Source organism: Schistocerca cancellata, chromosome 5 (genome assembly GCF_023864275.1).
Source record: "Schistocerca cancellata isolate TAMUIC-IGC-003103 chromosome 5, iqSchCanc2.1, whole genome shotgun sequence".
Taxonomy (NCBI): domain Eukaryota; kingdom Metazoa; phylum Arthropoda; class Insecta; order Orthoptera; family Acrididae; genus Schistocerca; species Schistocerca cancellata.
Genome location: NC_064630.1, coordinates 249,854,127 through 249,876,777, shown reverse-complemented (window position 1 = coordinate 249,876,777; position 22,651 = coordinate 249,854,127). Strand labels below are relative to the sequence as shown.

General features: G+C 45.3%; 1 protein-coding gene across 1 annotated transcript in view; it reads left to right on the top strand.

Annotated features, from left to right (window-relative positions):
- LOC126188466 (synaptic vesicle membrane protein VAT-1 homolog) overlaps window positions 1-22,651 on the top strand; it is an 80,381-nt gene that overhangs the window by 5,558 nt on the left and 52,172 nt on the right. The window contains exon 2 of the mRNA XM_049930069.1: window positions 20,637-20,828. Within this exon, the coding sequence (XP_049786026.1) occupies window positions 20,637-20,828 (192 nt within the window). The remainder of the gene's footprint in view (window positions 1-20,636; window positions 20,829-22,651) is intronic.

The window sequence follows — 22,651 nt, the reverse complement described above, 5'->3', positions numbered from 1 at the left end:
TGTATCCGCGCTGAAGAAGGTGGATTCGTTGCTCAGCTGGGTCTATAAAAAATTATGTAACTGTGTGGTGTCTGTTCTTTCGGACATGTCAAAAGCGGAAATCACCGTAAGTAAAAAACAACATTGTTAACGAACAGTTTTTCGATCTTGAAAAGACAAATCAAATTATACATATCTTTACTTACAGCCCACTAATGATGCTTACCTTCAATAAAACGAAACGTGTCTGGTGAAAAAAAAAAACACGCATTTTCTTGTGGTTGCAACGACAGAACGAAAATACCCTCAGGAACTGTAAAGCAGCTACGGACAATATGGCCCCACGAATGAATAACTTTATGTTCGTTTATTCTGTGGAATTTCGCAGGCCTCGTCTTCGAATTTTTCCACAAAAGTTTGCTACAATTGGACTCAGCAAGGACACACCAGCCACATTTAAGTCCACAAATCTCCTCCTGTTGTATCGCCGTGGTGTTGAGTTTACTAATAAAATGTGGCATGCTTGATGTAAGAGTCTGATCAGCGCAAATGCGGTCGTAATAGCGTTGTCAAGAACATTGTAGTCGCATAAGTGGGCGCACCAGTGGCACTTTAAGCGGAACTTCTCCTTCGTGAATTTTTGACGGCGCATATGCCTCAGTGGTAGTGCAGCTGAACGGAACAGACTTCTGCGTGTTCAAATCGAATGAAGAGTTTTTACGAAATTGTTACAGTTCCGAGGACTTTATCGGTAAGGTCTTTGTTCAGATTTTTAGATGTTTGCTGATGTAATAAGTACATGTTCTTAGTACCACAGTCGACCACTTTCATAACTACCGTTGCAGTGCCCTTGTCAGCGGGAAGTATAGCACCATCGTCGTCATAAAGGCATCACGTAGTGTTCATTCCACCCACACTCTTATCAGTTTTTTGTAAAATGTCAGGTGTCTTTATCCGAGGTAATACGGGGCGATCCTAACAAACCTGAAGTGCTTAAATGGATCGTAATTTCCATTCGAAAGTTCGTAGAGACGGGAAAGTTGTTTTACTCATCTCTGAGAGAATCAAAACTACCACCCATTGTTGGCAAGCTGATTGGAAGTCCACGTCACGTAGGAAGGCGGCCCAATTTTCGACCGTTCTGCGCATCCCGCTCTATTAACCACTGCAGCCAATAAGATTTATTCTGTTCCGAGCGGCTAGTCGCGAGTTAAAACTGGACAGCGAGAAACTCTCTCCTACGTGCTGCCGTACTTCGCGACAACCGAATTATTTATTCAACAATCAGTGCTTTTTTTTTCCTCCTTGCAGCAATCTGGTTTTAAATGCGTATCCGCAACTGTTTTAATGCGCTTACAAAATTTCAGGTATCGGCAATAAACGTGAAGTGCTTCACAAGTAAGCGAGGGGGATTATCAACCGCATTTATAACTTTTTCAAACGCAGAATTTCAAAGCGAGAATTCTGCTGTTGACATCTGAACACACAACAACGGACTGCAGAAATGTGTGGTGCTGGCAAGAAAACTATAAAGGAAACTGTAAACAGAAGTGTTAGAGTTTTAGGAACCTTACGAAAAGTTGTTTTGTGTGTCGTGGAAAGCATAGAAGTTGCAAGATACCTGTAATACAAATGGATGGTTTCGACTATGACGTTTTAAAGCGGCCTGTATGAATGCTACATACCCGACATCAAAAAATTTGTTACAGTTATGCATGGCTTCAAAGGTCACGCTTCGTCAGGGTAAAGAATTTTAAGATATTGGTTTCAAATAGTGTATGTTAAGAAGAGTTTCTGGTTGAAAAAAGGGACATGGGCGCAGCACGAACAATCTCCCACATAAAGATGCACGATATAAGAGAAGAACGTATTTAAACAGTGATGAAACATAGGTGAAATAGTCATTCTAAGAAAACGCGCTGGAAAATGTATGATGATACTGGCGGTTTAAACTCTTCTGAAATGATCGCTGTCTGTTTCGTGAAGTGGTTCACTGAACAATTCTTGCCAAACCTCGCTTCGAAGTCTGTCATTGTAATTACCATATCAGTTATCATTAAGCTGCTGTAGAGATAACGCCACGTACAAACAATAAGAAAACATGAAACTTCCTGGCGGATTAAAACTGTGTGCCCGACCGAGACTCGAACTCAGGACTTTTGCCTTTCGTGGGCAAGTGCTCTACCATCTGAGCTACCGAAGCACGACTCACGCCCGGTCCTCACAGCTTTACTTGCAGCGCACACTCCGCTGCAGAGTGAAAATCTCATTCTGGAAACATCTCCCAGGCTGTGGCTAAGCCACGTCTCCGCAGTATCCTTTCTTTCCGGAGTGCTAGTTCTGCAAGGTTCGCAGGAGAGCTTCTGTAAAGTTTGGAATGTAGGAGACGAGATACTGGAAGAAGTAAAGCTGTGAGGACCGGGCGTGAGTCGTGCTTCGGTAGCTCAGATGGTAGCCGGCACGGTAGCTCAGCGTGTTCGGTCAGAGAGCCGGTTGGCCTCTGTAATAAAAAACTGAGTGGAACGATCAACCACCGAACTTGAACAGGCTGTCTTGCGACGTCCGCAACGACCAAACACAACGATCAATAACGAACAATATGCAAAAAAAAAAAAAGAAAGAAAATGGTAGAGCACTTGCCCGTGAAAGGCAAAGGTCCCGAGTTCGAGTCTCGGTCGGGCACACAGTTTTAATCTGCCAGAAGTTTCATATCAGCGCACGCTCCGCTGCAGAGAGAGAAAAATCTCATTCCACTAAGAAAACAGATATTTTGCCCTGCCTTAAAAATAAAAATATTTCGCACAATACGAACCAGACTCTTATCGAACTCCTGCAGCTCGTTTATTTATATGGACAAACTTTACTCCTTTGCACGTGAATGTTGTCTCACAGTTTTGCGTTCACCCACATGTTACTGTCAGTATAATCCCATGGAATTGATTTGGGCAAAGGTGTAAGGCCATGAGTGAGGAAAATAATTATTCAGGCTAACTACACTAAATCGCTTGTGCATGAAGCAACAGACACCATTTCCCCCCGCCCCCCCTTTCCAGATAGGGCACATTGGGCACATTCTGTGCAGCATGCTAAGAAGCTACAGAGAGAAGACTTCGATAGGGGGAGGGGGGGGGGAGATGAAGATTGATATAGGTCCTGAGCGTATTATCGTAAACATCTTCAGGTGGTTCGGACTCACTCAGATAGCAGTGACGATGGTACAACGATCTAAATTTTAGAACAAAGTAATAATAGGTCTTAGGTTTAAAGACCCATGGTTTAGGAAATGGTTGTCAACATTTCAATCGCACACGTAGTATTCGAGAACTTACTAGCCTTCATTGATTAGGAATTTGTATCCCATGAAGTACTCAGACTATAATATTAAACATAAACCGACCAGCCAAGACATTACGACCACTGCCCACCGCCTGGTGACAGTGTGGGCATGTGATGCGGTGACAGCAGCATGTAAGCGGAGGAGACACGGACGGGCGATCGCCTTAGCCAAGATAAGGGCTGCAAATAGGTAAATCCATTGAGATAAGTGACTTTGACAAAGAGCAGATTATTATTACGCAGAGCCTGTTAATGAGTATGTCGAAAATGGCGAAGCTGGTCGAATGTTCACGTGCTACTGTCGTGAGCATCTACGGAAAGAGGTAAGACTGACACTATCAATAGACGCCAAATTATTGAACGTCCGCTACTCTTCATAGAATATGGGGCTGTGTAAAGTAGGGCAGATGGTGATCTGTGGCATCTCTGCCGACAGGGCACAATGCTAGTGCACACAAGTGTTTCGGAACACATCGTTCATCGTACATTGCTGAACATGGAGCACGGCAGCAGGCCACCAGTACATGTTCACACTTCGACCCAACGACATCGTCTGTTAAGATTGGAGTGGGCACGGGACCATCGGAATCAGACCGTCAATCAATAGAAATGTGTTAGCTCTTAGAGTGAACGAGATTTTTTGCTACACAAGGTCGATTTTCCTCTCCACAAAAGCCGCCAGAGGTGAATGGCAGCTCGAAACTTGCAGCCCGCCATGGACGCAGGTTGGTGGGAGCAGTATTACACTAAGATAGGCATTCTCCTGCGTTTACGTGGGACCTGTGGTAGTAATCGAAGACACGCTGATAGCAGCGAACCACTCACATTGATGTCTCGGCGGCCAGATTCGCCTGATGTGAATCCTAGGAAGTCATCTGGGTCGCTATCTGGCGCCATCACCGAGGATGTAAATCAGTCGCCGGCCGGGGTGGCCGAGCGGTTCTAGGTGCTACAGTCTGGAACCGCGCGACCGCTACGATCGCAGGTTCTAATCCTGTCTCGGGCGTGGGTGTGTGTGATGTCCTTAGGTTAGTTAGTTCTGAGTTCTAGGGCACTGATGACCTCAGAAGTGCCATAGTTCTCAGAGCCATTTGAACCATTTTGTAAATCAGCGACCCGTTATTTACGCGAATTACATTACCTTTGCGCAGACATCTAATGCCACATAACTTCTCAAACCTACCAACAAACTGCTGGATCATTGATACGCAGAATCAGTGATGTTTCGTTCCAAAGACGGACAAACAAGCTGTTAAGCAGGTGGCTGCAGTGTTTTGGCTCATTAGTGTATTGCCCAAGGAGAAGTTAAGCATTTTCCAGCATGTTGTATGCTGTAATAACTCGCGAGAATGCAGCCGTATAAATTCGTCAAAAACTCAGACATTTCCACAGGTAAACCCGTCATTTTCGAGGCACGAATTGGGAAATACATTAGAATGATAGGGACGATTAGCTGTCGAGATACGGGTGGTTTTCGATGTTATTGGGCATTTTCTGCAGACTGAGTACACTTAACTACACACACACACACACACACACACACACACACACTTTATACAAATTTGCAAATATTGTGTGAAGTAGCAGCAGTTGTCATCCAATTGTGACTCTGGTTGGTGTTTAAAGTTAATTTTGCTGTTTATCACGTTTTTATTTAAGACACAGTCTAAATAGCAAAAGCTGACAATTATAGCAAGCAGTTTAAATTATCTTCTCGTTAGGCAATAGTCATTTTGAGAAAATTGTACTTGGCGCCTTCACAAAGCTGTGTCAGTTGTTCTCGCCTTCCGACGTCACGTAGACTAAAGCTGTGGAGCAGTGGACGCAACGTCGTCAAGATCTGAAGTAAAACTTCTCTCATGACGACTGGTAGAAATGAATTTTAAAATTTATTGAGACACTCAGTGGGGCATTCCGGAGAGAATCACTGTGCGTGATGTTCCAACAACAATAATTTTTTCGATGATAAGGAAGTTGAAGACAACTGGTGTACCAAACAGTGACAGTGGTAAACAAGGACCATCAATGAGTCTACAGATTATCAATAATCTTCGAAGAGCTTCCATAACTGTCAAAGGAAATAGTTGCGTCGGTTGAGCAAGGAGACAGGCATTTCATATGACACACGTGTTAGAGCTATGATAAATCGGCATTGAGACCGTAATAGTGCACATGACGCAAGCAATGCAAGAAACTGATAACGAGATAAGAATGTGTTACTCTCGATGGCTTCAGGGGTTTCTTACTCAACATTCAGCCCTTCTCTCCATAACCTCGATTACAAATGAGATATGATTCCGAATGTCAGATTAAATCGACACGCAAAACAGTAGATACTGAGCTGATGTAAATCCCCTTGTCATCTGCGAAACACGACGACCTGACGCAAAGGTTGGAGTGTGATGCACCGTGTCACCTTCCAGGATTGTTGGCTCCATACAGTGAAACACAGTTGTTCATCGATGCTGGTGGAGGGCACTTCCAGCATTCGCTGTGAGGACTAGGTATGTACAGGGTGTTTCAAAAATGACCGGTATATTTGAAACGGCAATAAAAACTAAACGAGCAGCGATAGAAATACACCGTTTGTTGCAATATGCTTGGGACAACAGTACATTTTCAGGCAGACAAACTTTCGAAATTACAGTAGTTACAATTTTCAACAACAGATGGCGCTGCGGTCTGGGAAACTCTATAGTACGATATTTTCCACATATCCACCATGCGTAGCAATAATATGGCGTAGTCTCTGAATGAAATTACCCGAAACCTTTGACAACGTGTCTGGCGGAATGGCTTCACATGCAGATGAGATGTACTGCTTCGGCTGTTCAATTGTTTCTGGTCTTTCAAGTGTCCCCACAGAAAGAAGTCACAGGGGTTCATGTCTGGCGAATAGGGAGGCCAATCCACGCCGCCTCCTGTATGTTTCGGATAGCCCAAAGCAATCACACGATCACCGAAACATTCATTCAGGAAATTAAAGACGTCGGCCGTGCGATGTGGCCGGGCACCATCTTGCATAAACCACGAGGTGTTCGCAGTGTCGTCTAAGGCAGTTTGTACCGCCACAAATTCACGAAGAATGTCCAGATAGCGTGATGAAGTAATCGTTTCGGATCTGAAAAATGGGCCAATGATTCCTTTGGAAGAAATGGCGGCCCAGACCAGTACTTTTTGAGGATGCAGGGACGATGGGACTGCAACATGGGGCTTTTCGGTTCCCCATATGCGCCAGTTCTGTTTATTGACGAAGCCGTCCAGGTAAAAATAAGCTTCGTCAGTAAACCAAATGCTGCCCACATGCATATCGCCGTCATCAATCCTGTGCACTATATCGTTAGCGAATGTCTCTCGTGCAGCAATGGTAGCGGCGCTGAGGGGTTGCCGTGTTTGAATTTTGTATGGATAGAGGTGTAAACTCTGGTGCATGAGACGATACGTGGACGTTGGCGTCATTTGGACCGCAGCTGCAACACGGCGAACGGAAACCCGAGGCCGCTGTTGGATCACCTGCTGCACTAGCTGCGCGTTGCCCTCTGTGGTTGCCGTACGCGGTCGCCCTACTTTTCCAGCACGTTCATCCGTCACGTTCCCAGTCCATTGAAATTTTTCAAACAGATCCTTTATTGTATCGCTTTTCGGTCCTTTGGTTACATTAAACCTCCGTTGAAAACTTCGTCTTGTTGCAACAACACTGTGTTCTAGGCGGTGGAATTCCAACACCAGAAAAATCCTCTGTTCTAAGGAATAAACCATGTTGTCTACAGCACACTTGCACGTTGTGAACAGCACACGCTTACAGCAGAAAGACGACGTACAGAATGGCGCACCCACAGACTGCGTTGTCTTCTATATCTTTCACATCACTTGCAGCGCCATCTGTTGTTGAAAATTGTAACTACTGTAATTTCGAAAGTTTGCCCGCCTGAAAATGTACTGTTGTCCCAAGCATATTGCAACAAACGGTGTATTTCTATCGCTGCTCGTTTAGTTTTTATTGCCGTTTCAAATATACCGGTCATTTTTGAAACACCCTGTATGTATGTACATCTACATCTATACTTCGCTAGCCACCAAGCAGTGTGGTGGATGGTATTATTCGCGCCAAAGTCATACCCCACCCCACCCCTCTGTTCCACTCGCAGATCGCGCGAGGGAAAAACGACTTTCTGAACGCCTCAGTATGAGCTCTAATTTCCCTTACCATTGAATGGTGATCATTGCACGATTTGAAAGGTCGTGGTAATAATATATGCTCTACATCCTCGGCGAAGATCGGATTTTGGAATTCAGTGAGCAGCCTCTTCTGTTTAGCGCATCGTCTATCTGCAAGTGTGTCCCACTTCAAACTTTCTATGAGATTTGTAACGCTCTCGCGATGGCTAAATGTACAAGTCACGAATCTTACCGCTCTTCTTTGGACCTTCTCAATCGCTTGAATCAGATCCAACTGGTAAGGGTCCCAAACAGACGAACAGTACTCTAATACTGGACGAACTAAAGTATTGCAAGCAATTTGTTTTTTGAAGGACTGCATAGCTTCAGCATTCTACCAATAAACCGCAATCTAGAGTTCACCTTACCCGTTTCTTGTGTAATCTGATCGTTCCATTTGAGATCATTTCGAACAGTCACAAGCAGATACTTGACAGATTTACTGCTTCCAAAGACTGGGCATTTATTTTGTACTCTTACATTAATGGGATTTTCGCTTTGTTATACGCAGTAGGTTACACTTACAAATATTGATAGATAACTGCCAGTCATTACACCACGCATTTATTTTCTGCAAATCCTCATTCATTTGTTCACAACTTTCGTGTGATACTACTTTCTTGTAGACTAAAGCATCATCGGCAAACAGTCTAACGCCGCTGTCAATACCACCAACCAGATCGTTTATGTAAATCGTAAAAAGCAGAGGACCTATTAGGCTGCCCTGGGGCACACCTGATGTTATGCTTGTTTCTCTTGAAGTCTCCCCATTGACGACGACGTACAGCTCTCTGCCTGTTAGAAAACTTTCTATCCAATCGCATTTGTCATCGGATAGATCGTAAGCGCGCACTTTTTGGAGCAAGCGACAGTGCGGAACTGAGGCGAACGCCTTTCGAAAGTCGAGAAATATGGCATCAACCTGGGAGCCGGTATCTACAGCCTGTTGTATACCATGCACAAAGAGGGCCAGCTGTGTCTGGCATGACCGCTGTTTCCTAAAACAGTGCTGGTTTCTGCAGATGAGCTTCTCTGAGTCTAGAAAGGTCATTATGTCCTGAGCACAAAATGTTCCATGATTCTACAACAAATCGACATCAGTGAAATTGGCCGGTAGTTATGTGCATCCGATTTTCTACCCTTTTTATAAATTGCTATGACCTGGGCCTTCTTCCAGTCCCGTGGAGCTTTCCGCTGTTCCAGTGATCTGACAGTTGATGTATAAGAATGGTTCTATATTTGTAGTATAACCAACATAAAATCTGACGGGAATACTGTGAGCCACGTACCTTCCTGGCGTCTAAGGATCTTAACTGTTTTACAATCCCAGGTACTCTAAACAATATGTCAGCCATCCTTGCGTTTGTTAGATAGTTTAATGGGGTAATGGTGCTGCAGTCCTCTACCGTATACGAGGTTTTGAAAGCTAGGTTTAGAATTTTAGTCTCCTGTTCATCATCTGTTCCGTTACCCGTACTGTCAGCAGGACAAGGTATTGAATTATTTGTAGCGTTCATAGGTTTTACGTAGGACCAACATTTTATGGGATCATTTTTAGAATCTGCAGATAAAATATTGCGTTCAGATTCGTTAAAAGAATGTCATTGACCTTTTGGCAGCTGGTTTCATTTCGCATAATTTGTTTGTCCGCGTGTATTATCCTCTCCCAAATATGCATATGAGTCAGATTATTGGTACAAACGTTAAGACCCATTACAGTAGTTCAGGTTTATATGGCTAGCACTGTCCTCTTTCACTTACATACTGATTTCTTTACCTATCAATACGTCCGTACTATGAAAGCCTGCTTCGTACACAGGCTAAAATTTCCTCCGTAGGCTCAAGAAGTTAAGGGCAAAATTCCTGTTACTGGCAAGCAACGAACTTTCGTCATCATACCGGGTGATCAAAAAGTCAGTATAAATTTGAAAACTGAATAAATCACGGAATAATGTAGATAGATAGGTAGAAATTGACACACATGCTTGGAATGACATGGGGTTTTATTAGAACCAAAAAAATACAAACGTTCAAAAATTTCCGACAGATGGCGCTTTATCTGATCAGAATAGCAATAATTAGTATAACAAAGTAAGACTAAACAAAGATGATGCTCAATATGTCCACCATCATTTCTCAACAATAGCTGTAGTCGACGAATAATGTTGTGAATAGCATTGTAAAGCATGTCCGGAGTTATGGTGAGGCATTGGCGTCGGATGTTGTCTTTCAGCATCCCTAGAGATATCGGTCGATCACGATACACTTGAGACTTCAGGTAACCCCAAAGCCAATAATCGCATGGACTGAGGTTCGGGGGCCTGGGAGGCCAAGCATGACGAAAGTGGCGGCTGAGCACAAGATCATCACTAAACGACGCGCGCAAGAGATCTTTCACGCGTCTAGCAATATGGAGTGGAGCGCCATCCTGCATAAACATCGTATGTTCCAGCAGGTGTTTATCAGCCAGGCTGGGGATGATGCGATTCTGTCACACGATTGTCATACGCAGTCACTGACGTTTTGCTGTCCAGCGCCATCTGTCGGACATTTTGTGAACTTTTTTGTTCTAAGAAAACCCCATTGCATTCCAAGCATGTGTGTCAATTTTTACCTCTCTATCTACAATATTTCGTGGTTTATTAAGTTTTCTAATGTATACTGACTTTTTGATCACCCGGTATAATTAATATTCGGATAAAGCCGTAACAGTGCGAGAAACGGCTTAGTACTGTGTCGTCTGATCACACTGGAAATAACCAACATACGCTTCCCTTATAACCCCATGCAACAGCCTATCAATTTTATCCCTGTCATCAACACACAATTTATTAGTGGGTAGCAATCTGAAACAGACTACTTAGTGCTGTGCCTGCCAAGTTCTGATGGGTGCGCAGAACGCGCTTTGGTGCTAACACCGCCTCCATCTATTTGAAAATCCGCGGCACTTTGGCAGAGTCGAGTAGCCCAGAAACTTTGGAATAACGACTGCTCTGCAACGACACGTAGGTGTGAGGGGAGAGCACACAAAAGCTTCTTCTGCAGGTCTTCCAGCGTCGCTCAGCTCTTGACGTCTTCTCCTCGCAGAGGCGTATAATCGTAAAATGTAAACTTTCGCGGATGGAAATGTCAAACTTATTAAAAGTTTTGAAAACGTGTGATAGTACACCTCTGCGCAGTCAGTAGTGAGACACCAGACGTTCATAGAAGCTGCAAAAACCCCTTCAACAGGTTCTCTACAGATGAGGACGGAACGTTCCATTCGGCCACGGCAAATTTTAATAAGCGTGACATTTCCGCCCGCGAAAATTCACATTTTACAACTTGTATTACAGTAGATTGCTTTTGTATGTTCTAGACCACTAGACCACCCACTAGTGCAATATCGCAATTTCTGAGTAATTCAAACGATTTTTTTAAATTCAGTCTATTTAAATCATTCCAACCGATTTCTAAGCTTCAGCTCAATACCTCAATTTTTGAATAACACTACGATTTTAGCAATTTACCTCATTTTTTCCTTAACCAACGGATTTCTAAGTGCTTTATTTTCTTAAAAAAGGTGAACCTAAGAAAAATGTGCACCCCATTCTATAAAAGGTGAACATAAGAAAATAAATTAAATCAGTTAACGAAGGTAAATTATTTAAAATATTTATAAAATTTAATGTGAATTCACACAGAGAACTCTATCATGAAATTCACTATTTTTGTTTGTAAGTTTATTCATTCCTTTATATTTCAGTTTCATTTACACTTCTCCAATTATTTCAAAACCACAACCATAAATTAATTTGGAATATCTATTTGGTAAAGTGATTTTAAAATCATTATTAAGCTCCTTACAATTTTTTTTCCAAATCTAGTATTTAAATATTCACGGCCAGCAACATCATATAAAACATTTATCTTTAGCTCACCTATTTTTTAATCTCTTATGTGACACATCGAGCTTCTTGATTAGAATCTCCATTTATATAGAAAAATTTTTATTATATATAATGTGTGTATATATATGGTAATGTATCTACTCCATTTCCCAAGACACATCTCTTGTCATGTGGACTCAAAGCTTTCTTGTTTACCCCAACTGTGAAGATTTCATGTTTCTCACTTCGAATCAAATTAATTCTTCTGTATTGTTCTCTATTGTTAAACAAACAGTCTTTGTAATCTTGTAAACTTATTCTGTGTTTAACTATACATTTCTTAACTCCTTTAGATTTTTTCTCTATTTTGTTACCAACTTTATATGCATACATTTTAGCCCTTAATTTATCTTAAGATTTATTTCCATTGACAATCGCAACATCAGATTTTCCTTTCTGGTGCCCTTACCTTTCCGAAAGCAAAACGGAAACTAATAATCCCAATTTTCTTTCCCGTTATTCAAATCAAATGGCTCTGAGCACTATGGGACTTAACATCTGAGGTCATCAGTCCCCTAGAACTTAGAACTACTTAAACCTAACTAACCTAGGGACATCACACACATCCATGCCCGAGGCAGGATTCGAAGCTGCGACCGTAGCAGTCGCGCGGATCCGGACTGAAGCGCCTAGAACCGCTCGGTCATAACGGCCAGCTCCCGTTCTTCAGCACATTATTCTTGTCAGAAACTTGGATGCGTGAGCCTTTAACCTGATAGTGCGATACTTACCTGTTCTTGATGTTCTGTACTGTGCGGATGATATTTTTGAGAAAGTCTTCTTACTCATAGGTTCTACACGTTAAGCTGAATAGTCGCTCGGCTGCCACGTCACCAGTGATATCGACAGTTTCGAAAGTGTGTTCTCTCTGCCTTTTGCCTTATTCAGTCTGTCTTCCAAAGATCGGTTAAACTCTACAAGCGATCCCTTATGTTACCCATGCTGGCTCCTCTTTCTTCCTCAATCAGTTCATCATTAAAGACCTTTCCCGCGTAGCTGTCTTCAACCTATTTTACCTACCAGCTCTCTCCTACGCGCGTACCAGTGGGTTCTCATTGCACTCTTAATGTCGACACCGTAGGTTTATCTAGTGGCTAGCGCTGTTTCCTCTGAATCACGGGGTCCCGGGTAAGATTCCCGGCCGGGTTGGGGAATTTCTCTGTTCGGAGACTGTGTGCTTGTGTTTTCATCATCACTGTGTGTAAAAAAAAAAAAAAAAAATTGGGCTGTGTCAAAATTGGGACTTCGTACGGTCGCTGATGACCGCATAGTTGAGCGCCCCACAAACCAAACATCATCAACGTAGCTTTAAATTTCACTGAAAGTTTTTTGAATTTTCTGTATACTGTTTCGGTCCTTGAACGACCATTTATTTTTCGATTACTTAGTGTTTTTCCTTTAGGCATTTCACCTCTGCTTCCATGCACTTACATTTACTTCATTCCTGAGTGGTTTACATTTCTATATTCCTATCCACTTCTTGAACATTGTTGACCTTGTTTCTTTCGTCCAGCATTCAAAGTTTTCTTCCTTTACGCAAGGATCTTACGTAGTTACTTTCCTTAACCAGTGTTCCTGTCCAACTTCTGTGATTGGCCCTTTCGGCGCTGTCCATTCCTTTCCAACTGAGCTGCGTAGCGTGGTATTCATTAGCGCATTATTTATAGCCAGCCTTGTAAAACTTCAAACGCGTCTCATCATTCCTCAGTACGTCAGTATCCCACTTCTTAGTACACTGATCCCCCAGACGAATTTTTTGAACATCAGTGTACTCTTCATCATCAGTGATCAGTGACAAAGGTCTATATCTACTGTTGGGTGCGTCTTATAATCCAATATCGGATCTCAAAATCTCTGTCTATAATGGAATCCAGTGGCAATCTTCCCGCTTGCGACGCCTTTTCCAAATATACCACCGCCTCTTGTTATTTTTGAATAGCGTACTCGGTTTTACTAACTGAAATGTACTGCAGAACTCGTTAGGTTTTTCTCCGCTCTCGTTCCCACTACCAACCAACCATAATCTTCCGTAACTTCCTTCTGTTCCTTCCCCAGTCTCCCTACATGTATGTACACTCCTGGAAATTGAAATAAGAACACCGTGAATTCATTGTCCCAGGAAGGGGAAACTTTATTGACACATTCCTGGGGTCAGATACATCACATGATCACACTGACAGAACCACAGGCACATAGACACAGGCAACAGAGCATGCACAATGTCGGCACTAGTACAGTGTATATCCACCTTTCGCAGCAATGCAGGCTGCTATTCTCCCATGGAGACGATCGTAGAGATGCTGGATGTAGTCCTGTGGAACGGCTTGCCATGCCATTTCCACCTGGCGCCTCAGTTGGACCAGCGTTCGTGCTGGACGTGCAGACCGCGTGAGACGACGCTTCATCCAGTCCCAAACATGCTCAATGGGGGACAGATCCGGAGATCTTGCTGGCCAGGGTAGTTGACTTACACCTTCTAGAGCACGTTGGGTGGCACGGGATACATGCGGACGTGCATTGTCCTGTTGGAACAGCAACTTCCCTTGCCGGTCTAGGAATGGTAGAACGATGGGTTCGATGACGGTTTGGATGTACCGTGCACTATTCAGTGTCCCCTCGACGATCACCAGTGGTGTACGGCCAGTGTAGGAGATCGCTCCGCACACCATGATGCCGGCTGTTGGCCCTGTGTGACTCGGTCGTATGCAGTCCTGATTGTGGCGCTCACCTGCACGGCACCAAACACGCGTACGACCATCATTGGCACCAAGGCAGAAGCGACTCTCATCGCTTAAGACGACGTCTCCATTCGTCCCTCCATTCACGCCTGTCGCGACACCACTGGAGGCGGGCTGCACGATGTTGGGGCGTGAGCGGAAGACGGCCTAACGGTGTGCGGGACCGTAGCCCAGCTTCATGGAGACGGTTTCGAATGGTCCTCGCCGATACCCCAGGAGCAACAGTGTCCCTAATTTGCTGGGAAGTGGCGGTGCGGTCCCCTACGGCACTGCGAAGGATCCTACGGTCTTGGCGTGCATCCGTGCGTCGCTGCGGTCCGGTCCCAGGTCGACGGGCACGTCCACCTTCCGCCGACCACTGGCGACAACATCGATGTACTGTGGAGACCTCACGCCCCACGTGTTGAGCAATTCGGCGGTACGTCCACCCGGCCTCCCGCATGCCCACTATACGCCCTCGCTCAAAGTCCGTCAGCTGCACATACGGTTCACGTCCACGCTGTCGCGGCATGCTACCAGTGTTAAAGACTGCGATGGAGCTCCGTATGCCACGGCAAACTGGCTGACACTGACGGCGGCGGTGCACAAATGCTGCGCAGCTAGCGCCATTCGACGGCCAACACCGCGGTTCCTGGTGTGTCCCCTGTGCCGTGCGTGTGATCATTGCTTGTACAGCCCTCTCGCAGTGTCCGGAGCAAGTATGGTGGGTCTGACACACCGGTGTCAATGTGTTCTTTTTTCCATTTCCAGGAGTGTATGTGTGTGATTGAACTGGGGACCTAGAAATGTCGAAGAGGCGTCGTCCCCGCCGTAGCCCTCAGTGGTTCACAACCCCACAACAGACTACAGCAGTCCACTTCACCCCACCGCCGTCCCACATCGAACCCAGGGTTCTTGTGCGGTTCAGGCCCCAGTGGTCCTCCACCCCCCCCCCCCCTCCGGTAAGGTCTCACACTAGACGAGTGTAACCCCAATATTTGCATGGTAGAGTAATTATGGTGTTTGCGCAGCAATCGCAATCGCCGACGTAGTGTAACTAACTGAGGTGGAATAAGGGGAACCCGTCCGCATTCGCCAAGGCAGATGGAAAACCACCTTAAAAACCACCCACAGGCTGGCCGGCACACTGGACCTCGACACTAATCCGAGGTGCATAGACCGCACAGCTAGCCGGGCGGCCCTCCCAACATTATTCGGTTATCATATAGTTTTGCATACTGAACTACTCGTTTAGTAACCTGATACATTATCTGTCGCCTCAACTTTTTCTTGGAACTACGGCACGTGTACCTGAGCTGTTGTTGTTGGCGTCAATTTATCGTAGACTCTGAGAACAAACCTATCATGGAACTGTTCGCTGTAACTCTCTCTGTCTCTCCTGTCTCTCCTGTCTCTCCTGTCTCTCCTGTCTCTCCTGTCTCTCCTGTCTCTCCTGTCTCTCCTGTCTCTCCTGTCTCTCCTGTCTCTCCTGTCTCTCCTGTCTCTCCTGTCTCTCCTGTCTCTCCTGTCTCTCCTGTCTCTCCTGTCTCTCCTGTCTCTCCTGTCTCTCCTGTCTCTCCTGTCTCTCCTGTCTCTCCTGTCTCTCCTGTCTCTCCTGTCTCTCCTGTCTCTCCTGTCTCTCCTGTCTCTCCTGTCTCTCCTGTCTCTCCTGTCTCTCCTGTCTCTCCTGTCTCTCCTGTCTCTCCTGTCTCTCCTGTCTCTCCTGTCTCTCCTGTCTCTCCTGTCTCTCCTGTCTCTCCTGTCTCTCCTGTCTCTCCTGTCTCTCCTGTCTCTCCTGTCTCTCCTGTCTCTCCTGTCTCTCCTGTCTCTCCTGTCTCTCCTGTCTCTCCTGTCTCTCCTGTCTCTCCTGTCTCTCCTGTCTCTCCTGTCTCTCCTGTCTCTCCTGTCTCTCCTGTCTCTCCTGTCTCTCCTGTCTCTCCTGTCTCTCCTGTCTCTCCTGTCTCTCCTGTCTCTCCTGTCTCTCCTGTCTCTCCTGTCTCTCCTGTCTCTCCTGTCTCTCCTGTCTCTCCTGTCTCTCCTGTCTCTCCTGTCTCTCCTGTCTCTCCTGTCTCTCCTGTCTCTCCTGTCTCTCCTGTCTCTCCTGTCTCTCCTGTCTCTCCTGTCTCTCCTGTCTCTCCTGTCTCTCCTGTCTCTCCTGTCTCTCCTGTCTCTCCTGTCTCTCCTGTCTCTCCTGTCTCTCCTGTCTCTCCTGTCTCTCCTGTCTCTCCTGTCTCTCCTGTCTCTCCTGTCTCTCCTGTCTCTCCTGTCTCTCCTGTCTCTCCTGTCTCTCCTGTCTCTCCTGTCTCTCCTGTCTCTCCTGTCTCTCCTGTCTCTCCTGTCTCTCCTGTCTCTCCTGTCTCTCCTGTCTCTCCTGTCTCTCCTGTCTCTCCTGTCTCTCCTGTCTCTCCTGTCTCTCCTGTCTCTCCTGTCTCTCCTGTCTCTCCTGTCTCTCCTGTCTCTCCTGTCTCTCCTGTCTCTCCTGTCTCTCCTGTCTCTCCTGTCTCTCCTGTCTCTCCTGTCTCTCCTGTCTCTCCTGTCTCTCCTGTCTCTCCTGTCTCTCCTGTCTCTCCTGTCTCTCCTGTCTCTCCTGTCTCTCCTGTCTCTCCTGTCTCTCCTGTCTCTCCTGTCTCTCCTGTCTCTCCTGTCTCTCCTGTCTCTCCTGTCTCTCCTGTCTCTCCTGTCTCTCCTGTCTCTCCTGTCTCTCCTGTCTCTCCTGTCTCTCCTGTCTCTCCTGTCTCTCCTGTCTCTCCTGTCTCTCCTGTCTCTCCTGTCTCTCCTGTCTCTCCTGTCTCTCCTGTCTCTCCTGTCTCTCCTGTCTCTCCTGTCTCTCCTGTCTCTCCTGTCTCTCCTGTCTCTCCTGTCTCTCCTGTCTCTCCTGTCTCTCCTGTCTCTCCTGTCTCTCCTGTCTCTCCTGTCTCTCCTGTCTCTCCTGTCTCTCCTGTCTCTCCTGTCTCTCCTGTCTCTCCTGTCTCTCCTGTCTCTCCTGTCTCTCCTGTCTCTCCTGTCTCTCCTGTCTCTCCTGTCTCTCCTGTCTCTCCTGTCTCTCCTGTCTCTCCTGTCTCTCCTGTCTCTCCTGTCTCTCCTGTCTCTCCTGTCTCTCCTGTCTCTCCTGTCTCTCCTGTCTCTCCTGTCTCTCCTGTCTCTCCTGTCTCTCCTGTCTCTCCTGTCTCTCCTGTCTCTCCTGTCTCTCCTGTCTCTCCTGTCTCTCCTGTCTCTCCTGTCTCTCCTGTCTCTCCTGTCTCTCCTGTCTCTCCTGTCTCTCCTGTCTCTCCTGTCTCTCCTGTCTCTCCTGTCTCTCCTGTCTCTCCTGTCTCTCCTGTCTCTCCTGTCTCTCCTGTCTCTCCTGTCTCTCCTGTCTCTCCTGTCTCTCCTGTCTCTCCTGTCTCTCCTGTCTCTCCTGTCTCTCCTGTCTCTCCTGTCTCTCCTGTCTCTCCTGTCTCTCCTGTCTCTCCTGTCTCTCCTGTCTCTCCTGTCTCTCCTGTCTCTCCTGTCTCTCCTGTCTCTCCTGTCTCTCCTGTCTCTCCTGTCTCTCCTGTCTCTCCTGTCTCTCCTGTCTCTCCTGTCTCTCCTGTCTCTCCTGTCTCTCCTGTCTCTCCTGTCTCTCCTGTCTCTCCTGTCTCTCCTGTCTCTCCTGTCTCTCCTGTCTCTCCTGTCTCTCCTGTCTCTCCTGTCTCTCCTGTCTCTCCTGTCTCTCCTGTCTCTCCTGTCTCTCCTGTCTCTCCTGTCTCTCCTGTCTCTCCTGTCTCTCCTGTCTCTCCTGTCTCTCCTGTCTCTCCTGTCTCTCCTGTCTCTCCTGTCTCTCCTGTCTCTCCTGTCTCTCCTGTCTCTCCTGTCTCTCCTGTCTCTCCTGTCTCTCCTGTCTCTCCTGTCTCTCCTGTCTCTCCTGTCTCTCCTGTCTCTCCTGTCTCTCCTGTCTCTCCTGTCTCTCCTGTCTCTCCTGTCTCTCCTGTCTCTCCTGTCTCTCCTGTCTCTCCTGTCTCTCCCTCCTGTCTCTCCTGTCTCTCTCTCCTGTCTCTCCTGTCTCTCTCTCCTGTCTCTCCTGTCTCTCTCTCCTGTCTCTCCTGTCTCTCTCTCCTGTCTCTCCTGTCTCTCTCTCTCTCTCTGTCTCTCTCTCTCTCTCTGTCTCTCTCTCTCTCTCTGTCTCTCTCTCTCTCTCTGTCTCTCTCTCTCTCTCTGTCTCTCTCTCTCTCTCTGTCTCTCTCTCTCTCTGCGACTGAGATAAGCTGTGTGTCACTTGTGTAATTTATAAGCTTTTGTTGAATAATTATGTTAATTTGGTTTTAAGCAGCATTGTTACATTTGAAGATCCGTTTCTTTGCTACTCTTGTTACGTGCTCCTTTTATGCACCTTTTAAGTCCAATTTCAGGGTGCTTGAAGAGAAGTTGCTGGCACATTGTTTGGCGGTCATGGACGAACACTGTTCGAATAATTCATTCCCCATTTAATTCATCAAATTATAATTAATACGTTCCTGAGACAGTTTCTACCGCTCTTTCTCTCTCAAAATCCGGCCAGTGCTATTACGCAAACAGCGTAATATTTATATTGGTCATTGGCCTCCAACTATAATCGTCTACCAACGCACTCGCCTGTCTGATGTAACGACGACGCTGGAAGGCAGAGTTCAGCTTAATTAGAAAACGGAGTAAAATTTCTGTGACATATTTTCCCGTGTCAATAGTATTGCCTACAGCAAAGCAAGGCACTTTCACGTGGTGTTCTCAACCAGTACTTAAACATTAGTCAACGCTTTCTTACGTCATGTTTACTATCAGAAATAAAATCTATTAACATTCCATCTTAATTCATATCTATCTGACCAATGATGATACAAAATATCTTATTATTTTTTCCATTTTTAATTATTTATTGACAAACTCTACACATTGATTGCCATTTCCTTCTGCATGCTTATGCACTTTATCATTTCTGAATCTTCAGCCTTTTAGGAGCGTTGTCCCATTGAAACCTTCCCGTCTGCTCTATATATCTTTTGCTACGCTACCTTCCCTTCTACAATAATCTATAAAACCTTCCTTTAGGATTTCTATCTGTTGCTTAATAATAACAAATGAATTCTTCCCTTTGAAATTAATTCTCTATCCCAATCTTCGCATACAAATTTAAATGCTGCTTATTAAAAGAGATTTTCTGATTATTTCGACGAAACATAGAATGTGTCGTCGTCGTGGCCCTCAGTCGTTACCTGCAATAACCCAAAACTGTTCCTTACCTTTTTACTGTTACTGGATCGCCATCTGACTGCTACATCGAACTGCGACATGAATATACTTACTCTGTTTTACTATACCCTAGTAGCTGCTGGTGGGCTGTCATAAGTGGCTGTATTTATTACCAAAGCTGACATTATTCTTTAATTAATTTGACTGAAGTTACGTAATTCATAGTTAAACTTTTTCTTGACAACAATAAAATTTTGCGAAGTTTTACGTTGATGGTTTTTGGGATTCATTATAATCAGTAATGCAATATTGCTGGCAAAAATTATATTATATTCTGAATGAAATGATTTTGCAAACGTTCAAATGGTACTTTTTACAATAATCTTAAAACTAGCATTGCGCAAACATACCTTCAGTAGTCTTGAGTTTCTCAAAAAATAATTCAATAATATTAGTTCCTCTTATGATAATAGTTAGCTGATGTCTCTGTACATCCGTTTATAATCTCTTGTAAATCATAGCTGGTGGCTGGAAGGCACACCGCTCCTCTCAACCTCTCGCTTCAGACCTGCTACCGATTCGCTTCAATCTCGGTTACTACTGACTTCCTGCGACTAAAGTGCGGTCTCTCCTGCCAACAATGCTTTCTGGTGCAGACAATCCCAGTTACCATTACAAAATGTATCAATGCGCGGTCTTTCCGGCTCTTTTCTTAAAATATATCCATACGCTGTCTCTCCCGCCCTTTTTAAAATTATATCAATGTGCGGTCTCTCCAGCCAACAATACTTTGGTGCAGACATTCCCTGCTACCACAATTATTTCCAACATGACAAATATTAATTATTCCTACTTAATCCGATTAATAAAATATAAACATATTTCATAAATTGTGGTTTGACATTAGAAATATACACGTCTTACACCATCTTAAGGGCAAGAGGTTGCCCTGTAACTCTAGCCACTCTTCCGCCATCTTTAACAACGCTTTTCATGGAAAGTGGGCTACTCCTCACGCTGATGGCTTTCATTAAAAATTTAAGCAGTGGCTGGATTCCAATCTAGGACTCAGGACGTTTTGATTATAAATTAAAGGTTCTCCTTTTATGTCGTCCTTACGTAGGGGCTGTTGAACCTTTGTGGAAATTCCCTCTGTCTTTTGTGGGCTCAAATTTCACTTGGCGCAGTTTACAGGATATCTCTGGCACTGGAGGTAAGGCAGCTGGCGCCAGTAGCACAGCGTAACACCTCTCTCCCCGGTCTGTGACTGTAGGTGGAGGACGCTCCGCTGCCGGTGGAGCTGCCAGAGGATCACGTGGAGGTGCGCGTCTCACACTGTGGCCTCAACTTCACCGACAACTACCTGCGCCTGGGCATCATCCTCAACCTGGACTTCCACGTTCTCATGGGCAGCGAGTCTTCCGGGACAGTCACGCGCGTCGGAAGACGCGTCAACGACGTCCAGGTAACGCGAGCAGGCACTGGGATACGGGCATGACGGACGTGCTTTGCTCGATCTGTCTATTCAGTCCTAAAGCGATGGGCCTCATTATTGCAGCTCGGCTCAGAAGAGTCCGCATACAGTCACTTGCCGCATAGATTCCCAAATAGACGTAAGCATATGTGCGCCCTACTCTAGCTGTGTTCCATCAGATGATCAACACAAAACTCAGTGTTGTGCTTTCGTGTTTATACTGTAGCTGTTGATTTCATGTTTATGCAAGATATTTAGATACCGCACCAGTCTTCTCCTTTGGATACTGTGAGCTCAGTTGTTTGTTTAGTAACTAATCTATTCAACCTGACAAATTTATGGCTCACAAGCCCCCCCTCCCCTTAAATGTACGAGGGACATCAAATGAAAACCGAACACCCACCACAACGGGACCATGGAATGATTACATTTGGAAGTAATCACCTGACGTGCTAAGACATTTGTCCCACTGTTAGACGAGATGCTCAGTTCCTCTTTTGTACAACGCTGTCTGTTGATGGCGGATTAATATGTGCACCCACTCTTGGTCTGATTGAAAGGGACGTCTATGCATGTCTTCCTTCAGGTCACCAAATATGTGACCAATTGGTGAAAGATCGAGGCTGTACAGAGGGTGTTGCAGTATTTCCCAACCAAATCGCTGAAGCGTAGCATTCGTCCGATTGGCAGCGTGGTAGAGGGCTTTATCATGGAACAGAATGATTGTCTCACAGGGAAGCTAATAGTGGATAACACCCGCATCTCCCCTGCCCAAGAAATGCAATGATGTTCACCCAAGCCCTGGTAAGGTCACGATGACCACCTCATACTTCGAGGGGCTATCTGCTTCTCGAGATCCTAAAGTGTGGAACCGAAATCAGTGCTCAGCGCTATGAAGACACTTCGTAGAAATTCTGACCATAGTCATAACGCCCAAGGAAGCTTTGGGAGGAATTCATCATGTGGCACGATGACGCTCGTCCTCGCTCTGCCAATTGGATTGGACAAAGGTTACAATTCAGCGAAACACTTCAACATCCTCTGTACAGTCCATATCTTTCACCGTGTGATTTTCACACCTTTGACGACCTGAAGGAAGACGTGCTGGATGTCAGTTCGTTGAACGAGGGAGTGCAAGAGTGTGGACAGTCGAGGATACGTCAGCAAACGAGCGCGTTCTACGAAACCAGAATTGACCATCTCGTCTCCCAGTGGGATAAATGTCTTAAGGTGTGTGATGATTACTTTCAGCCGGCCTCGGTAGCCAAGCGGTTCTAGGAGCTTCAGTCTGGAATCGTGGTGCTGCTACGGTAGCAGGTTCGAATCCTGCCTCGGCATGGATATGTGTGATGTCCTTAGGTTATTTAGGTTTAAGTAGTTCTAAGTCTAGGGAACTGATGACCTCGGATGTTAAGTCCCATAGTGCTTAGCCATTTGAACCATTTTTTGATTACTTTCGAATGGAACCATTCCATGCCTCCGTCGTGGCCGATGTTCGGTTTCCATTTGACTACGCTTTATAACTAGGCATTCTAGATACTTTGCGTTAGAATCATTAGGGTAAGCATATTTTAAGTTAACATTCTGTAAGGTACAATATTACATAACATTTGGAAATTATTACAGTGAAAAGTAAAAGAAAAATCACAAGCTTATATTCATTTATAAAAAGCATATAAAATTACAGGCAAGCTGATTTTAAACTATCGGTAATCGTGACAGGTTTTCAATCGAAACGTAATAAAATGAAGACGGGGGAAATGGCATCACTGATTAAAAAACGAAAACAAACCTGCAAGAATAACTGGGAGAAG